General features: G+C 45.7%; 1 protein-coding gene across 2 annotated transcripts in view; it reads left to right on the forward strand.

Moving 5' to 3' along the window:
- DAZL (deleted in azoospermia like) overlaps nt 1–21,458 on the forward strand; it is a 580,342-nt gene that overhangs the window by 321,547 nt on the left and 237,337 nt on the right. For both annotated transcript variants that reach the window (XM_069212083.1, XM_069212082.1), the window contains exon 7: nt 10,427–10,507. In XM_069212083.1, coding sequence (XP_069068184.1) covers nt 10,427–10,507 — 81 coding nt within the window. The remainder of the gene's footprint in view (nt 1–10,426; nt 10,508–21,458) is intronic.

Raw genomic sequence — 21,458 nt, forward strand, 5'->3', positions numbered from 1 at the left:
CAATTTGCCCACAAACTTATCAAAAGAAAGTCTGTTTCAGTTCGGATATACAAATTGTTTCTAGGAATGCTATCTTTACATTCCTCTAATTCCAAACTGAAGACTTCACATGAGGCCACTGCAAGAAGAGATAGACAAGCAGTGAAAGCAATCTCGGGCTCCTTCGATGACATCATTCAAATAACTCAGGTGATGATATCTTCCATACAGTGGTGGACACAGAAGGTCTAACATTTCTAATAACAGATGCGTCCTTATAAGGATAGGAAACTCACCTGCAAGATCTCTCGAACAGTGGAAAATGGTGCAATTCTGACAAGAATATGCACATCACCTATCTCGAGCTAAAAGCCATAGCTCTAACAGTCAGTTCATTCCTTTCCAGAATTGCAAAATCGTCCATGCTCACCAGAACGGACCTCACCACATGCATGCACTGTTTAAACAAACAGGGAGGAATAAGATCAGGAGCTCTCACATCAAGAGCAGGAAATTTGGAAGTGGGCTACACAAAACAAAATCTCAGAACATTCGCCAGGGGCCTTCAATGTGCCGGCAGACACACTGAGCAGATTGACTTCAAGCTGCCATGAGTGGGAACTCGACCATCAAATATTCCTCTGATGCAGCAGGTGCCGAAACTGGACCTGTTTGCGACCAAGAACCACCGCAAATGCCAGTATTATGCAAGTTGGAGTCACCAAAAAAGGATTGTGGGGCGATGAAGTATCGATAAGATGGTAAAGCCATGCAGGATCATCCTTATAGCTCCCAAATGGCCCAGACAGTTCTGGTAAACAGAACTTCACCTGCTTTCTCAAAAACCACACATACAATTAACACCCAGTCAGGCAGTGCTACCAGTGAACACTGGCCAGATCTTACATCTCAATCCAACACAACTTCATTTAGAGGCTTGGCTCCTGAACACCATGAATTTAAAAACCTAGACATTCCGTCTGATTGTAGAGAAATTCAAGCCAGAGCAAATTATACCAACAAATCGTATCAATTGAAATGGAAACGTTTTCGTATTTGGTGCCAGCAAAGGAACTTGCACCCGTTTTCTGTGAACCCTGAAAGATTTTACCATACCTTTTGTGGCTAGCAAAATCTAGACTCACACATTCATTCTTCAAGGTTCACTTGGCAGCATTATCAAAACATCTTCTCTGTGGTCTTCAAGAGTTATCAAGCAATTCATGGTAGGACTTTTCAGGGTTTATCCCCCAGTAAGAGAACCACCTTGTAGGAAGTTGGCTCTGTATGTACTATTTCAAAGTAAGAAATAGCATGCACAGAGTCCAAGGGTTCCCCTTAAAGGTAAGATAGTGGCACTATTTTGTGGTAGTGTGGTCGAGCAGTAGGATTATCAGAGGGTAGTGTTAAGCATTTGTTGTACACACACAGGCAATAAATGAGGAACACACACTCAAAGACAATTCCAGGCCATTAGGTTTTTGTATAGAAAACTATATTTTCTTAGTTTATTTCAAGAACCACAGGTTCAAGATTTACAAGTAATACTTCAAATGAAAGGTATTTCACTTCGGTAACTTAGGAACTTTGAATCAGCAAAATAGCATGTACAGTTTTCACAAAAATGGCAATAAGCTATTTAAAAACTAGACAGTGCAATTTTCAACAGTTCCTGGGGGAGGTAAGTGTTTGTTAGTTTTGCAGGTAAGTAAACCACCTACAGGGTTCAAAGTTGGGTCCAAGGTAGCCCACCGTTGGGGGTTCAGGGCAACCCCAAAGTTAACACGCTTCATGGGCTTCACGAGAGGTAGAAAACATCATCCTCTTCGCTTCCCAGGCAGCCAACAAGCCACTTTCAGGAGAGACAGGCTAGATCGACGTCAGCAGGTAGGAAGATACCTGTTTGTTCCCCGTCGACGTCGTCGCTGCCACCATCTCACCGCCATAGATCGCCGTCGATGGCGACCCGACCGACGTCGAAGAATATGGCGTCGAGAGAACATGGCCATCGCAGGGGCATATCTCCGTCGACGGCAACCCGCCGATCGACGTCGAGCCATCATCAGCGTGCCCATTCTCCGCCAAAGGCCTCGCACCCCTTGATGTCAAGAGAGACGATGTCGAAATCGCCCCAGCGGCGAGAGCGAGGACATCCGCTGTCGGCCGCCCACCGCTCGAGGTAGAGGCACACGACGGTGAGCAGGTCGTGGTCCAGAGATCGCCGTTCGACATCAAGACACAACGTCGAGACACTCAACGTCGAGACGGGAACAACCGGCGGCGCTCCCTTCGACGTCATTACGGCTCTCGACGTCGACACAGGTTTTACCTGTCTTGCAGGGAGCAGAACATCGGCTTCCGCCAGCAGATAAGACCACTCCATCTCCAGTGGTCTCCATAAGAAGTGGTTCATCTCGGTCGAGAGCGGCATCGTCTGGGCATGTCTCACCCATCAATTTGTCACCAAGATGGTTGGAGAGCCTTAACAGACCAACGGCCTTCCTGGATTCACAGTATTCACGGATGTACTCTCCTACTGCCTCTCTCCCAAGAACACCGTCACAGACAGCGCGGTCAGGACTGGCTCGTTCTGCCTCTCGCCAGCCGACCACGAGGCCTGGGCGCTCTGCTACAGCGTCTCGCAGCAGGTCGCGTTCCCAGCGACGATCTAGGTCACGATCAAGACACAGAAGGTCGCTCTCTTGGTCATCGTCAGGGTCATCCGTCAGACGATACTCCCCCACCTTAACAGATTCTCCACCAGCTAGGGTTTCACCGGTGGACAACATCACTACTTTTAATGAGGTGCTTGTCATGGGAGCACAGAAGCTGAACATAGAGGTTTCAGAACCATCAACCTCCTCATCAGTCATTTTTGAGACTCTACAGCATAGAGCAGTTTAGAAAAAGCTACTGCCGCTAGTGCCTGGTCTGTTGCAGCCAACTATGGACACCTTTTTAGCACCAGCCACCCTCAAATCGGCTCCTGCTAGGATTTTGAAAAAATATAAAGCGCCTGAACAAGATCCTTTATTTCTAAGAACGGATCCGCCGCCGGACTCGGTCATATTGGCCGCGGCCCGAAAAACTCACTCAGTGGCATCATCCTCCACGGTTCCACCGGACAAAGAGGGCAGACATCTAGAGACTCTGGGGAGAAAAATGTGCGGCACGGCGGCATCTATGATGAAGGTCTCCAGCGCGTCTGCACTCCTAGGCAGATATGACCGTTCACTGTGGGACTCTGAACAGGTTCACAGAAAAATTACCTAGAGAGGACAGGCAGGACTTCCAAGAGATCCTTCAAGAGGGATGTCTGGTCTCCAACACCAGGTCATCAGCGCAGCGGCAGATGGGGCAGACTTAGCTGCACATGGGTACGCACATGGAATCTGTGCAAGAAGGTCTTCCTGGTTGAGATTGACTGGTTTAAAACAGGAAGCACAACAGCGCATCCTAAATCTTCCATTCAACGGGACCTCGCTGTTTGGTACCCATACGGACGAAGAAATGGCGTGCATGAAGACGGAAGCGGACACCATGAGGGCAGTAGGCCTGGAGAGGAAGAAGGACTTCAGGCGAAGGTATAGACCTTATGACAGGCGCCCTTTCCAGCAGAGGGTTCAAACCCCTCACTGGTCCCAGAGGCCACAGCAGAGGCAAGGACGCCCGCTTTTTCCGTCTCGTAGGGCCACAAGGGAACGAGGGTAAAGTAAGACCACAACAGTCCACACCCAAAGCGCCGGCCAAGCAATGAGGACTCGCTTCCCTTAACACTGTGCACCACTCCAGTGGGGGGGAAGTATCACAGACTTTATTCACGAGTGGCGTTCTATCACAAAAGACAAATGGGTGCTCAACATTGTCGAGAATGGCTACTCTCTTCTTTTCCGTCAACCTCCACCATGCTTGCCACCAACAAAATGCAATCCATCTCACGTCAGCCTATTGCGCAAAGAGGCTCTCGCCCTTTTACGAAAGAAGGCAATAGAAAAGGTTCCACTCGCGCACAGAGGGAAGGGGGTTTACTCCCGTTATTTTCTGGTGGCGAAAAAAGTCCGAGACAGCGTTTTCAGACCAATTCTCGACTTACGGCTTCTGAACAAGTACATAAGAAAGCAAAAGTTCAGGATGCTGGCTCTTCACCAGATTTTCCCTCAGCTACATCAGGGAGACTGGATGTGCTCCATCGACCGGCAGGATGCATACTTTCACATCCCGATAATTCCCAAGCATCAGAAATTCCTGCGCTTCCAGATAACCTCACAGCACTATCAGTTCAAAGTGCTACCATTCGGCCTGAAATCTGCCCCCGCGTTTTCTCGAAATGCGTGGCAGTGGTAGCAGCACATCTATGAAAACAAAAAATCTTCATTTACCCATACCTAGACGACTGGCTACTGAAAGCCTCCTCTCCGGAGCAGGCAAGAACCCATCGGGACATTGTGCTCAAGGTTTTCGAGTCTCTAGGTCTTCAAGTCAAACTACCAAAAGTCCACCTTGATTCCAACGCAGAACCTCCACTACCTGGAAGCAATACTAAACACAGAGCTCCAAAGAGTGTATCCTTCGGAGGAACGACTATTATCAATAAGGAAAAAGTGTTAAGACCTGTTAAAATCCGACGCACCTACGGCCCGTCAGGTGACATCTCTGCTGGGCTCCATGGCATCATGCATTTTTATTGTCCCGAATGCCAGGCTACATATGAGGCCCCTCCAAGAGGCGTTGGAAAACAACTGGAGCCAAAGGACAGGTCGCTGGGAGGACAGAGTGCGGCTGCCGATAGCAGCACGTCAGTCATTGCAATGGTGGATGTACTGACATCACCTATCAGTAGGGGCTCTGTTTCACCAGGTAATTCCATCCGACACTCTGGTAACGGATGCGTCTCTTCAGGGATGGGGGGCTCATCTTGGTCCCCTTCAAGCTCAGGGCCTGTGGTCTGACAATGAAAGGAAGTACCACATCAATCTGCTGGAGCTCAGAGCGGTCCATCTGGCTCTCAAGTCTTTTGCTCCATCGATTCAGGGGAAATCTCTCCTAATACAAACGGACAATACAACCACAATGTATTATTTGAACAGACAAGGGGGAACGAGATCCCTACCCCTATCTCGGGAGTCCCAAACAATCTGGCATTGGCTCCTGGCCAGGGGAATGTCACTTACATCGGTTCACCTACCAGGTCAACAAAACGTGGAAGCAGATTTCCCGAGCAGACACCTAGAGGACGCCCACGATTGGGTCCTACACGGCCAAGTCGTCGAACACATCTTCACTCAATTGGGTCGGCCTCAATTGGATCTCTTCGCAGACGAGGTAAACAAGAAATGCCCAGACTTCGCGTCCAGGTTCTACCGTCCGGGATCTCGAGGGAATGCCCTGTTGATCGACTGGTCAGGGATATTTCTCTACGCTTTTCCACCAATCCCCCTCATACCGGCAGTGATCAACAAACTTTACAGATCCAGCACCAGAATGATTCTCATAGCTCCGCAATGGCCCCGTCAGTTCTGGTACACAGATCTCCTCAACCTATCGGAACAACCTCACAGGAGGCTGCTGTGCAGACCGGATCTTCTGAGCAGGGTGGAGGGCAGGGTACTACACCCCAACCTACCCTCTCTGAGCTTGACAGCATGGCTCCTGAATTCCTGCAGTATGGGCACCTAGGGATCTCGCAGGAGTGCATGAACATCTTGAAGGAGTCCAGACGGCCTTCCACGCGGCGTTCTTACGCGTTTAAGTGGAAGAGGTTCGACATATGGTGCTGTCAGCAAGGTCAGAATCCCATACGGGCTCAGGAGGAGGTCATACTGTCTTACTTACTCCATCTGGCAAAATCCGGTCTGCAGGTATCATCTATTAAGGTACATTTATCTGCCACTACAGCCTCTCGTAAATCACCTTCTCAAGGAATCCTTCTTTACGAAACCAGTAGTCAAGGATTTCTTAGAAAGTTTGAAAAAGGTTTTTCCGCCCAGTCGGAAACCCTCCCCTCCATGGGAGCTGAACATAGTACTGTCAAAACTTATGGGCCCTCCTTTCGAACCTATACACAAAGCCTCTTTGCAACACCTTACGTGGAAGACGGCTTTTTTGGTAGCCATTACTTCCGCAAGGAGGGTCAGTGAAATTCAGGCTTTGTCCTCCAAGGAACCGTACACAGTCTTTCACAACTATAGAGTAGTTCTGCGAACTCACCCATCATTCATACCGAAGGTGGTGTCAGAATTCCACATCGATCAGACTATTTCTCTACCAACTTTCTTCCCCAATCCGGAGACTCCGGCGGAGAAAGCGTTGCACTCCCTAGATCTGAAAAGAGTGCTAAAATTGTATTTGGATAAAACAAAGTTGATTATACATTCCAACCACTTGTTTATAAATTATGGTCATTTAAGAACAGGAGAGGCAGCATCTAAACGAACCATATCAAGATGGATAGTTTCTTGTATTGTTAATGCATACCAGTTGGCTAACAAACAACTACTTGCTAGACCTAAAGCGCATTCCACAAGAGGAAAAGCGGCTACTGCTGCCCTCCTTAATAATGTTCCAATATCTGAAATTTGTAAGGCTGCTACATGGAAGTCTGTACATACATTTACTAGACATTACTGTTTGGACTCAGATGCAAGAGCAGACACCCAAGTGGGGCAAGCCTATACGTATCTATTCCTGCACTTCTTTTGGACAGTCCGCAGAGTCAAGAGATGGGCTTGCTACTCTATTCAATGTGTATGACTATTGATGAGGATCCCCTGGAAGAGAAGGATAAGTTACTTACCTGTAAATCCTAGTTCTCTTCCAGGGGTATCCTCATCAAAGTCATAAACAACCCACCCTCCTCCCCGGACGCACGTCTCCTAGAAGTGCAGGACACACTATCTTTCGAATCGGCTACACAGCTTGTCACCGTAAAAAAAATACTGACCTAACTGTGAACCAATTGTCACCTCTCCTTCACCCCTGAGGCATGGTGGGATATTGGAGGTGCTCAGGGTCTTAAAGGCACGGTGCCAAAGTTTTTATGGTTCTCCTGTGTTAACCTGCATGCAGCTTATTGGCTAAGAATGCTCTAGTGTTTTTCAATGTAGTTTTTTATCTTTTTTCTCTGATGATTACTACTGCTGGTTTCCCTGGGCTCAGTGGTGTGGTTTTAATAGATATTTTTTCTCTTATTGTAATTTTGAGAACAATTTAAAAAAAAAAAAACTTGATTGAAATAAAGCATTTTAGCCTGTTTATGATTATAGTCTGCAATGCTGTTTTACACATGTATATAGGAGTTTAGTATGAAAATTTGTCTACTAAAAATGCTATATATATTTTTCGTGCATATTTCATACTGTATATATGTGTATTTTATATATGCTCCGGGGTCCCTGCACATGGGCGGGAATATTCAATGTTTATGACTTTGATGAGGATACCCCTGGAAGAGAACTAGGATTTACAGGTAAGTAACTTATCCTTTACTACCATGATCTCCCAAACAAACTTACTAAATTCTCACTCATTTATCTCACCTTTGACTCATCCAAAACTCCTTCTTCTACTGTGATTTCCGTAACCCTTTCCACAGACTCTTCCCTCCTCCTTCTCTCCTTTACTCATCCCAAGCCTCATCCTAATACTAAAACCTTCCAATTAACACTTCTGGATTCTTCCCTCCTCTATCCCTCTATTACTCTAGTCAATCCAACTAACAAACTCACATATCCACTACTCAAATTAACTCATAATATTACTAATACTATACTCATTTCCCTATATTAATCCACCACTAATTCCTCTTGGTTTCTGGAGTAGTGTGCTACTCGCCAAAAAGCGCTTGGACGCCTTGTCATGGGTAGTAAGTGCTATATAAATACCATTACAATTACAATGTCCTCTTCAGTATCTTTTTTGAAAAGTGCCCTTCTTAGTGGCTTATCACATCACTCAGATGTGTTAGTGAGCTGCAGGCCCCAACCTTGGAAGAACCTTTCTTCCAGATCCATAGAGACTAGGTGGTCCGTCGCACAAACCTGATGTTCCTTCCTAAAGTGGTTTCCCAAATCCATATCAACCAATCCATTGAGCTGCCAGCCTTCTTTCCGCAGCCTGACTCAGTTGCAAAAAGAGATTTATACACCGAAGATGTTGAGCAAGCACTTACGTTTTACATTCACAGAGCCAAGGACTTTAGGAAAACCAAACAGCTTTTTGTAATTTTTTCACTACCTCACAAAGGTAGTCCAATATCTTGAAACAGCATAGCTAGATAAAAGGTAGAGTGAATACAAGCTTGCTATGCTTATGCAAATATACAATTACCTGTAACTCCTAAAGCACATTTCATCTAGGAAAAAAGGAGCCAATATGGCTTTCCTATAAACCATATGTATAGCTGATGTTTGTAAGACAGCTACATGGTCTACACCACATACATTCACAAAGTATCACTTTATTGATGTACTAGCATGTCAGCAAGCCAATGTACGTCAAGCTGTGATGCAAACATTTTCCAGTCAACTGCAACTCCCACGGGCTAGCCACCGCTTTTATGGAGGGACTGATTTACAGTCTATGCAGAGAATGTGTATCTACAGTCACAGTAAGCATCTGTTCATAGCATGCAGTTTTGTAGATTCTCCTGCGCCCTCCCTCCTCCCCAGACTCCTGTTGCAGTTCCATTTGTAACTACCCTTGCATGGACATCTCTTTATACCTCTACACTCCTTTTCTCACCCGCCTGCAGGAAAATAATCTAACAAAACAATGTAACAAAGTAGTCGATGTCCATGCAGTATCACTGGGAAGGAGGAGTCACTCAATACTGTGGCTCAGAAAAATGCTCCTTCGAAGAAAAACAACTTGCAACACTCCTGACCCAACACTGGATGGCAGGAGTATTCAGTGCTTGTGAATCAACAGCACTAGATTCCATGAACTGATGTTTACTGGGTAAGTAACATTTTCCTTACCCACAGTGCCAAGGGCTCATTCCATAAGGAAAAAAGGTGTATCAGTGGCTTTCTTGGGAAATATACCACTATCAGAATTTTTTTAATTGCCAACATGTACGAACCCACACACATTTACAAAACGCTACTGTGTGGATGAATAAGCAAGGCAACAAGCTCTAGTGGGGCAAAGAATTCTACGCACATTAATTTCAGCCAAATGTATCATCGGATGCCTGAGGCTGCGGTGTGAGGAGTACTGCTTTATGGTCTATGCATAGCATGTGTATCTGCAGCCATTACATGCTACAAATGGAGTATGTTACTTATCCCTTAAGTATCTGTTCACAGCGTGTGGTGCTGCAGATCCACATTCACTCTCCCGCCTTCCCAACAGTTTTTTAAATGGTGGCACAAATACACAGTAAAATTACACATGTTCAATAGCAAATTATAAATTAGCAGACTATGGGCCTGATTTAGAACTTGGCTGAGGGGAATACTCCCTCAAAAATGTGACTGATATCCTGTCTGCTGTATTATGATCTCATTATTTCGTATGTGGATCGTATTAAGACGGTTGGGATATCCATCATGTTTGTGACCGAGTATTCATCCGCCAAGTTCTTTATCAGGTCCTATACCTTCACTTACCCTATGGCAGGGAAAAAACATTACAGTGTAACAAAGGGAGCTGTTGAACATGTCCAATGTCTCGAGGACGAGGCGATGCAACACACAACATCGTCCATAAAGACTTACTCGAGAAAAACAACTTGCACAGTCCGAGCTCAACAGTAGATGGCAGGGTTTTGCATAGCATGCGAATTTGCAGCACTTCACACTACAAATAGATGCTTACAGGGTAAGTAGCATATTCCTGTTTGTGAGTTATGTAAAATATACAATAGTGGGAGGAAGTAGTAAGTTTGTGGTTATCTTTCAATAAATGAAGACCTAGACCGATGTTGACTGGTGTTTTTCATTCGTTAAAATATATAACGTTTACTCCATTGTGACACCCACTGCGAACATTCCAACAGTTACTCTGGACATTTGAGTAAAGAGGACTAGACCTCCAGGAATTAGGGTAAAAGCTGATGTTCGGTCATATTTCCTTATAGTAAATATATCAATTAAAAATATTGAAGGGGCAGACTAAACATTTTTGGAAGGTTTGATGTGTATTGCCTAATATTTTACATTGTAATGTCGAAGTGCTGTTCAGTTGTTCCCTGAAAAATTACTCGTTGCCAAAAGGCTACTGGTTTTCACCAACACTTGTGTAGAAGGCCTCCTGTAGTGTCGTCCCAGATAGGTGTAAGCATTTCCCTTTATAGAGCATTTCCATCCCAGCATTAGACGTTGACCGGTCTTTTAGTTATTTTACATGTGAAAGTGAAGTGCGGACCCAGAGAGTTGAAGGGTGTGTGTATGAAGTGTTTTGGTGTTTCCTAAACTACAGTTGAAAATAATTTTCTGTTTAAATTCAGGCATACCCGTATCAGAGTTCTCCACCTGTAATTATTCAGCAGATTCCAGTAGGATACCAGCAACCACCATATAATTACCAGGTATGGTCACATTTGCAAGAGCTGCACGGAAAACATCTGTGTTTTTGTGATGGGAAATCATGTCAGTAGTATCTGTAATTCGGTGCTAGCTGTGGATATGTATCATTTTTGGGGCCTGAACAGAACCTTTTTTAATTTCCTTTGGTTTTTACCGTTTTCTGCAGACCTTTCAAGGAGATAGGCAAAAAAGCGATGATTTGATGAGATTATTTCTCTGTACCTGAACAACGTGCTGAAGTTTCACATTTGCAGAATGCATGTCACAGGATTTAATTTGAGCGTTCGATGACCATAGCTTGGCGGTTTGCAGTCACATTCTAGCAATGTGAAGACCATTGACTTGATTGGAGTTGCAACTAAAAGAAATGATTACAAACAATATCCAATTATTATCAATCAAATTCTTTGATGGCTTGTTGTGAAATCCTCTATCACAAGCAGAGTCTTAAAGAATATTCTTTAAAAAATACAGAACTTTAGATATATATATATGTTCGATGGCATGTGTAGCTGCAGATACACATGCTGTGCACAGTCCGCCATCTGGTGTTGGGCTCGGAGTGTTACAAGTTGTTTTTCTTCGAAGAAGTCTTTTCGAGTCACGAGACCGAGGGACTCCTCCCATTTCGACTCCATTGCGCATGGGAGTCGACTCCATCTTAGATTGTTTTTTTTCCGCCATCGGGTTCGGACGTGTTCCTTTTCGCTCCGTGTTTCGGGTCGGCAAGTTAGTTAGAATCTCGGAAAAAAATTGTCGGTATTGTTTGCATTCGGTATCGGGTTAGTTAGAACAAATCGACACCGAATTTTGAAGAGCTCCGGTGGCCCTTCGGGGTTTTTTCGATCCCCCGTCTGGGCCTGGTCGGCCCGGCCACGTGCGACTTCAAGGCTGATGGAACGGACCCCATTCTGCTTCTGCCCAAAATGCCATAACAAGTATCCGTATACGGATCAGCATCTGGTCTGTAACTTGTGCTTGTCCCCCGAGCACAAGGAGGATACTTGTGAAGCCTGTCGAGCGTTTCGGTCGAGGAAGATGCTGAGAGACCGAAGAGCCAGGAGACTACAAATGGCGTCCACGCCGACAGGTCAAGAACGTTTCGAGGAGGAAGAAGAAGCTTTCTCCATCCGCGAGTCGGATTCTGAAGAACTCGACGCCGAAGAAACACCCCAAACCGTGAGTAAGACGTCGAAAATCAAGACTCACGAGAAGTCTACAAAGGCCCAGGGGACGCCACCGCCAACAGGCCATGGCTTAACCCGAAAAATAGGTGACCAATCCAAGGCACCGAAAAAGGGCATGCTGATGTCGAAGTCATCCGACTCCGGTCGAGATACCGCCACACAGCAACCTCGGAGCCGAGACAGCGGCTCCGAGAAACTTCGGCACAGAGACAGCGGCACCGAAGAATTTCGGCACCGAGACACCACGCCGAAAACAAAGAAGGTTTCTTCGGACCCTAAAAATACTTCAGGAAAGGTTTCGGTTCCGAAACATCCAGCCTCGGAGCCGAAAACTAGTTCCTATACAGAGGAACAAGGATTAACCTCCCAATTACATAGATTTGGAGAGGAGCTTCAAGCTGTAGAGCCTGACTACACGCAAAGAAGGCTTCATATTCAGGAGGACACAGGGAAGATAACCACTCTTCCCCCAATCAACATAAAAAGGAAACTTGCCTTTCAACAAAAGGACAAGCAACCACAGGCAAAAGTGGCAAGGAAAACAACCCCACCACCGTCTCCACCACCATCAATACATGCATCACCAGCAACAACTCCACCACTGATGCACTCACCAGCTCATACTACAATGAGTCAGGATGATCCCGATGCATGGGACCTTTACGATGCTCCAGTGTCTGACAACAGCCCAGACTCCTAACCCACAAAACTGTCACCACCTGAGGACAGTACATCCTACACACAGGGGGTCGCAAGGGCAGCCGAATTTTACAACGTCACCTTACATTCTGAACCAATTGAGGATGACTTTCTGTTTAACACCCTATCCTCCACCCATAGCCAGTACCAAAGCTTTCCCATGCTCCCAGGAATGCTAAAACATTCAAAACAAATATTTCAGGATCCAGTTAAAGGCAGAGCCATAACTCCAAGAGTGGAGAAAAAGTACAAGCCACCGCCAACAGATCCAATCTATATTACAACACAACTAACACCAGACTCAATAGTTGTCGGGGCAGCTCGTAAGAGAGCCAACTCTCATACCTCAGGAGACGCACCACTTCCAGACAAAGAGAGCCGCAAATTTGATGCTGCGGGAAAAAGGGTTGCCGCACAAGCAGCAAATCAATGGCGTATTGCCAATTCCCAAGCACTTTTGGCAAGATACGACAGAGCTCATTGGGATGAAATGCAACATTTCATCGAACGCTTACCCAAGGAGTTCCAAAAAAGAGCGCAACAGGTGGTAGAAGAGGGACAAAGTATCTCAAATAATCAGATACGGTCTTCCATGGATGCAGCAGATACAGCTGCAAGGACAATAAACACTGCAATCACGATACGAAGGCACGCATGGCTGCGCACTTCAGGGTTCAAGCCGGAAATCCAACAAGCTGTGCTCAATATGCCATTTAATGAACAGCAATTGTTTGGGCCGGAGGTAGACAGTGCCATTGAGAAACTCAAAAAAGACACCGATACAGCCAAAGCCATGGGCGCACTCTACTCCCCGCAGAGCAGAGGCACATTTCGGAAAACACCTTTTAGGGGAGGGTTTCGAGGTCAACCCACAGAAACCACAACCTCACAAACAAGGCCTACTTACCAGGGTCAATATCAGAGGGGAGGTTTTCGGGGGCAATATAGAGGGGGCCAATTCCCAAGAAATCGAGAAATTCCAAGGCCCCAAAACTCCTCAAAATAAACAGTGACTCACAAGTCACACAACCCCATCACATAACACCTGTGGGGGGGAAGACTAAGCCAATTTTACAAACTTTGGGAGGAAATAACAACAGACACTTGGGTCTTAGCAATTATCCAGCATGGTTATTGCATAGAATTTCTTCAATTCCCTCCAAACATCCCACCGAAAACACACAATATGTCAAAACAACATATAGATCTTCTAGGACTAGAAGTTCAAGCATTGCTACAAAAGGGCGCAATAGAATTAGTACCAAATCTACAACAAAACACAGGAGTTTACTCACTGTACTTTCTAATACCCAAAAAGGACAAAACTCTGAGACCAATACTAGATCTCAGAACACTAAATACCTACATCAAATCAGACCACTTTCACATGGTCACGTTACAAGACGTAATCCCACTGCTCAAACAGCAAGATTACATGACAACATTAGACCTAAAAGATGCGTATTTCCATATACCAATACATCCTTCACACAGGAAATACCTAAGGTTCGTATTCCAAGGAATACATTACCAATTCAAAGTGTTGCCATGCGGAATAACAACTGCGCCAAGAGTTTTTACAAAATGCCTGGCAGTAGTAGCTTCACATATCAGAAGGCAGCAAATACATGTGTTCCCGTACTTAGACGACTGGTTAATCAAAACCAACACGCTAAGACAGTGTTCACAGCACACAAAATATGTCCTACAGACCCTTCACAGGCTAGGTTTCTCCATCAACTACGCAAAGTCACACCTTTTGCCGTGTCAAACACAGCAATACTTAGGAGCGACAATCAACACAGCAAAAGGGATTGCCACTCCAAGTCCACAAAGGGTTCAAACATTTCACAAGGTAATACAGGCCATGTATCCAACACAAAAGATACAAGTCAAAATGGTAATGAAACTCCTAGGCATGATGTCTTCATGCATAGCCATTGTCCCAAACGCAAGATTGCACACGCGGCCCTTACAACAGTGCCTAGCATCACAATGGTCACAAGCACAGGGTCAACTTCTAGATCTGGTGTTGATAGACCGCCAAACATACATCTCGCTTCTATGGTGGAACAGTACAAATTTAAACAGAGGGCGGCCTTTCCAAGACCCAGTGCCACAATACGTCATAACGACGGATGCTTCCATGACAGGGTGGGGAGCACACATCAATCAACACAGCATCCAAGGACAATGGGACATACATCAGAGGCAGTTTCACATAAATCACTTGGAACTGTTAGCAGTATTTCTAGTGCTGAAAGCATTTCAACCCATAATAACCCAAAAATACATTCTTGTCAAAACAGACAACATGACAACAATGTATTATCTAAACAAACAGAGGGACACACTCGACACAGTTGTGCCTCCTAACACAAAAAATATGGCATTGGGCGATTCACAACCACATTCGCCTAATAGCACAATTTATTCCAGGGATTCAGAACCAGTTGGCAGACAATCTCTCTCGCGATCACCAACAAACCCACGAATGGGAAATTCACCCCCAAATACTAAACAATTACTTTCAAATTTGGGGAACACCTCAAATAGATCTATTTGCAACAAAGGAAAACTCAAAATGCCAAAACTTCGCATCCAGGTACCCACAAGATCAATCCCAAGGCAATGCTCTATGGATGAACTGGTCAGGGATATTTGCGTACGCTTTTCCCCCTCTCCTTCCATATCTAGTAAATAGGTTGAGTCAAAACAAACTCAAACTCATACTAATAGCACCAACATGGGCAAGGCAACCTTGACCACCTTCCTGGAAGACAACAACCTGCTCGACCCCTCACAAACCGGATTCCGAACCAACCACAGCACTGAAACCGCCCTCATCTCAGTCACAGACGACATCAGAACCCTGATGGACAACGATGAAACAGTCGCCCTCATTCTCCTCGACCTCTCGGCTGCCTTTGTCACCGTCTGTCACTGCACCCTAATCACCCGCCTCCGCTCCACCGGGATCCAAGGCCAGGCCCTGGACTGGATCGCCTCCTTCCTCGCAAACCGTTCACAAAGAGTTTACCTCCCTCCGTTTCGCTCAGAAACCACTGAGATCATCTGCGGCGTACCTCAAGTCTCATCACTCAGCCCGACACTCTTCAATGTCTACGTGAGCCCCCTCGCCAACATCGTACGCAAGCACGACATCATCATCACCTCTTACGCCGACGACACCCAACTTATACTCTCCCTCACCAAGGACCCCGCCAGCGCCAAGACCAACCTACACGAGGGTATGAAGGACGTCGCAGATTGGATGAGGCTCAGCCGCCTAAAGCTGAACTCTGAAAAAACGGAAGTCCTCATCCTCGGCAACACCCCGTCCGCCTGGGACGACTCCTGGTGGCCCACGGCCCTCGGCACCCCACCAACCCCCACAGACCACGCCCGCAACCTCGGCTTCATCTTAGACCCTCTTCTCACCATGACTAAGCAAGTCAACGCCGTGTCCTCCGCCTGCTTCCTCACCCTCCGCATGCTCCGTAAGATCTTCCGCTGGATCCCCGCCGACACCAGAAAAACCGTCACCCACGCCCTCGTCACGAGCCGCCTGGACTACGGCAACACCCTCTACGCCGGGACCACAGCCAAACTCCAAAATCGCCTGCAACGCATTCAAAACGCCTCGGCCCGCCTCATCCTAGACGTACCCCGCAGCAGCCACATCTCCGTACACCTGAGACACTTGCATTGGCTCCCAGTCAGCAAAAGGATCACCTTCCGACTTCTCACCCACGCACACAAAGCCCTCCACGACAAGGGACCGGAATACCTCAACAGACGCCTCAGCATCTACGTCCCCACCCGCCACCTGCGCTCCTCTGGCCTCGCACTTGCTGCTGTCCCTCGCATCCGCCGCTCCACGGCAGGTGGGAGATCTTTCTCCTTCCTGGCGGCCAAGACCTGGAACTCCCTCCCCACCAGCCTCAGGACCACCCAGGACCACTCCGCTTTCCGGAGACTCCTAAAGACCTGGCTGTTCGAGCAGCGTTAACCCCCCTTTTTTCCCCTAGCGCCTTGAGACCCGCACGGGTGAGTATTGCGCTTTATAAATGTTAATGATTTGATTTGATTTGGTACACAACACTACTAGACCTTTCAGTAGTACCTCATGTCAAACTACCCTACAGACCAGATCTGTTAACACAACACAACACAAACAACAGATCAGACATCCAAATCCAGCATCGTTGAATCTAGCAATTTGGCTCCTGAAATCCTAGAATTCGGGCACTTACACTTCACACATGAATGTATGGAGGTCATAAAACAAGCTAGAAAACCTACCACTAGACACTGCTATGCAAATAAGTGGAAAAGATTTGTTTATTACTGCCATAATAATCAAATTCAACCTTTACACGCATCTGCAAAAGAAATAGTAGGATACTTACTACATTTGCAAAAATCTAACCTAGCTTTCTCTTCCATTAAAATACATCTTACGGCAATTTCTGCTTACCTACAAATTACGCACTCAATTTCATTGTTTAGGATACCAGTCATAAAGGCGTTTATGGAAGGTCTAAAGAGAATTATACCACCAAGAACACCACCAGTTCCTTCATGGAACCTCAACATTGTCGTAACACGACTCATGGGTCCACCTTTTGAGCCCATGCACTCCTGTGAAATGCAATACTTAACGTGGAAAGTTGCATTTTTAATTGCCATCACATCGCTAAGAAGAGTGAGTGAAATTCAAGCATTTACCATTCAAGAACCATTTAATCAAATACACAAAAATAAAGTTGTTCTACGGACCCATCCTAAATTTTTACCAAAAGTAATCTCACCGTTCCACTTAAATCAAACGGTAGAATTACCAGTGTTCTTCCCACAGCCAGATTCGGTAGCCGAAAGAGCACTACATACATTAGACATCAAAAGAGCACTAATGTACTACATTGACAGAACAAAACTAATTCGAAAGACAAAACAACTATTGATCGCCTTTCAAAAACCTCATACAGGAAATCCAATTTCAAAACAAGGCATTGCTAGATGGATAGTTAAGTGCATTCAAACCTGCTATCTTAAAGCTAAAAGAGAACTGCCTATTACACCAAAGGCACACTCAACCAGAAAGAAATGTGCTACCATGGCCTTTCTAGGAAATATTCCAATGAACGAAATATGTAAGGCAGCAACATGGTCTACGCCTCATACATTTTTCCAAGCACTACTGTGTAGATGTGCTAACTGCACAACAAGCAACAGTAGGTCAAGCTGTATTAAGAACATTATTTCAAACTGCTTCAACTCCTACAGGCTGAACCACCGCTTTTGGGGAGATAACTGCTTACTAGTCTATGCACAGCATGTGTATCTGCAGCTACACATGCCATCGAACGGAAAATGTCACTTACCCAGTGTACATCTGTTCGTGGCATTAGTCGCTGCAGATTCACATGCGCCCACCCGCCTCCCCGGGAGCCTGTAGCCGTTTAGAAGTAGATCTTAAACATTTGTACATTTGTAAATATATTACTTAAAACTTTATTATGTACATACGCATTCACTCCATTGCATGGGCACTATTACTAGCATACACAACTCCTACCTCACCCTCTGCGGGCAAAACAATCTAAGATGGAGTCGACGCCCATGCGCAATGGAGTCGAAATGGGAGGAGTCCCTCGGTCTCGTGACTCGAAAAGACTTCTTCGAAGAAAAACAACTTGTAACACTCCGAGCCCAACACCAGATAGCGGACTGTGCACAACATGTGAATCTGCAGCGACTAATGTCACGAACAGATGTACACTGGGTAAGTGACATTTTCCTTTTTAAACCTATTTGAAGGACATAAAGAAATGTTTATTTTGATCCTTCAAAAAAGAACACTCAAAGTCAAAGGATAATCTGTTCTTCTCTAGGGGAATCGCCATTGACGTAATAAGCACTTGAATAGTTGCTCCCATGTGCAGGTATCCCGGAGCTCTTCTTTATATAGTATCTTCTTAAGTGTGGGTGTTCACCTTACTTCAGGAAGGCCTGTAGAAGCACTTAAGAACATAATATGCAGCCTAGGCAAAAAGGCTACAGTGGTGCAGTTCTTCCGATTGTACTTTGAAACGGTTCAAAGCACCCATATAAATTTAAAATTTGAGTGAAATGATCTACAAAAAGAGCTCAAATCTCTGTCACAACCCCTTTTCTGGAAAAGTAAAAAGTGAAGAATAAAAGGACAGTGTTGTCCCCTAGGCTCCTATTATGTGAGTGTAAAACAGTCACTGTGCCTTTAAGGCTACAAAGACCACTGGTATCCCATCATGCTCAGCAGCTTGCAGTTGCTTCAGTTCTTTTTTTCTGGTACCTGGCGACTAGATCCTAGAGCACTGAGCTTGGCCTTTTAGGCTTTTTTTCCTTCAAAATTCCCCTGTGTATTTTGGTTTAAGCTGTTCCACTCAACGTCTTTCATCAGTCTCTCACTTTTTAAGGCTATTTCTGACAGGAATGTGAGGCATTGTTCCATTTATTATGCCTTCCCTGTTTGACAAGCGCCCTGCCTGTGGGAGAAAAAAGGCTAAAACAGACCCTCACAATGTATATATTTCCTGCCTTTCCCTCAAGTCACCACCCATAGCAGTGTCCTCACTGCAAGAAGGTTTCATGCCGCCCCCTGTGGTAGAGAGAAAATATTTGCCTTCATTACACAGAACAATGGCGCAAACAGCATGTCCAGTATCAAGGTGAGACCTCTGAGCGAGGAGAGCGTCAGTCCTCTACCAGGGCTCTTGCATCTGCCTCTGAGGGTTGTGGAAGGTCCACAAAGAGAGTGCCAGCTCGAAAACGACATTTTTCCCTGTTGACGTTGAAGGGGTCAACCTTGATGCCAGGCACAACATTGACTTGCTCGCCATCAAGAACTGGTTCACTGTCGTAGAAAAGGTAGAGAATGACATCGAGGCAAGGTGCAACTCGTACGCCGTTGACACGAGCGGTGAGATCAACGTCGAGAAGTTGGTCACTGTCAATGAGCGTCTCGACATCGAGATGGCAGAGAAGATCAAAATTAAGTACTCGCCGGAGGTCACCGTTGAACCATCGTCGAAGGCCGACGTCGAAGTTCATTTTGAGGTAGAGGACAGTAAGGAAGAGAAAAAGCAGGCACATCTATTCAAATCCAGATTCGGCATACTCTAGGGCTCATTCCCCTTCTTTACCAAAAGTACTGTGAGACATGCCTCCACCTGGTGTGTGGTGGACATCTATGGTGTTGTCACTCTATACCAGGTCCAGGTATCCCCTATTAGTGAAGTGTAGGCTGTGTCTACGAAGCCAGGGCTCTCTAGAGGTAGCTGTGGATGAGCAGTCAAGACTTTTCTAGGAGACATGCAAAGCTGATCCAATACCGCTATAGTCACACACCACTATCACATATGAAAGAACCACATAGAAAACAAAATAAAGGTACTTTATTATGGTAACACAACAATAGAATGCTTTAGGCAGTCCCCCCCAAACAGGAGGTAAGTAAACACTAATTATATACACAATAGCAATCGATGAGGAGCATAAAAACAACCTGGTCCTGCATCCACAGAATGGTGAGTAGTGGCTCCTGCCAGGACCGGACACTCCATCACAAACTGGACTTGGTCCCCTTCCTTTGCAGGTCCACTTCTGCAAGAGTCCACCTTTGGGTTCTTCCAGTCTGGTCAGAGTCCTGCACAATCCTTTTCCTAATCCCTCCTGTTAGTTTGGGGGAAAACCAGGTACTTACCTCTGCTCTCCTGGTCACTGGGGGTCTCTCTAATACTCACCTGCATGGAAATGCGTCTCTACCCACATGAAGAAGTACTGATCAGACAAGTCGTTCACCATAAGGGTCAGCTCAGAAATCCATAATGCAGTCAAATGAACCAATGAAGTTGGGACCTGAGGTCCTAGAGTTTGGGTACTGCAAACCTCCTGGCAAGTTTATGCTATACTTGTGTGAGGCGAGCAAGCCCTCAACACAAAAATGTTATGATGGAAATTGGAAAAGCTTTCCCCGTTTCTGCTTAAGGAAGCAGGTTGATCCATTTAAGACATCTGTGCAAAAAAGGACTTTCTGCTTGAAATACCTTCAAAATGCAGGCCTGGCATACACTTCGATTAACTTACTTGCAGTGGCAGCATAATTGCTAAACACTTGTCCTTGTTCAAAATACCTGTTGTTAAGGCCTTCATCTGCTAGAGTAAATCCTCCAAACTGCCTCTCACCTGGCTCCTCATGTTGCTGGTGATCGCAGCCCAGTATTTGAGTCTCTATTTGGTTGCCGGTTGCTCTTTATTGCGCATGCGCAGTGATGTCATGACACCTGCGTTGGCGGGGGAATCGTGGGACGGATAATTTTAGTTCATGCTTTGCTAAAAACAAGCAACTGGGAAGGGATGAAAATACCGGGCTCCAGGCACCAGCAATATAAGGAGTCGGATGGAGAGTGGGACATTCTGCAGGTTTGCCAGCGGCATGCGACCCTTGATGAAGTGTTGGGCTATGTGCCTTCCAGTCTGATAGAGACACTGAGATTGGACTAGTAACACCCTAACTATTTTTGCTCTGTCTCCTTCCTCCCCACTTTTTGGGATGATGTGAAAACCTTTTGCAGTATATGACTAGAGGGCAGGCCCTCCCCCGCCTTCCATGTGGTTATAGGATTCCCTAGTGGTGATTTTGTTGCACACAATATTGAGATGGGACACTATCCTCACCAAGCATGGTACACTAATATGAGATACTATCCTTCGGATGATTACACAAATTGTGTGGCGGACATGGTTCTTTGACAATTCATAATGGACACAGATATATACTCCTAGTGCAAGATTGCATGTATACCTGAGTGAAGTATCTACTTCTGGAACTCTGACCAAGATTGAAAGCCATTACCCCAATTAGGCATTTTCTGTTGATCAAACTAAGATTCAAGAAATCACCCTGGCTATAACACCTTGAATTTATGTTTTTTCTACTACAGAAATCAATACCTATTACAGCAATTTATATGCAGGTAATAGCTCACCTTACATGGATGAGTGTGTTGGATGTTATGAATGT

The sequence above is a fragment of the Pleurodeles waltl genome, chromosome 10 (assembly GCF_031143425.1).
Source record: "Pleurodeles waltl isolate 20211129_DDA chromosome 10, aPleWal1.hap1.20221129, whole genome shotgun sequence".
Classification (NCBI taxonomy): domain Eukaryota; kingdom Metazoa; phylum Chordata; class Amphibia; order Caudata; family Salamandridae; genus Pleurodeles; species Pleurodeles waltl.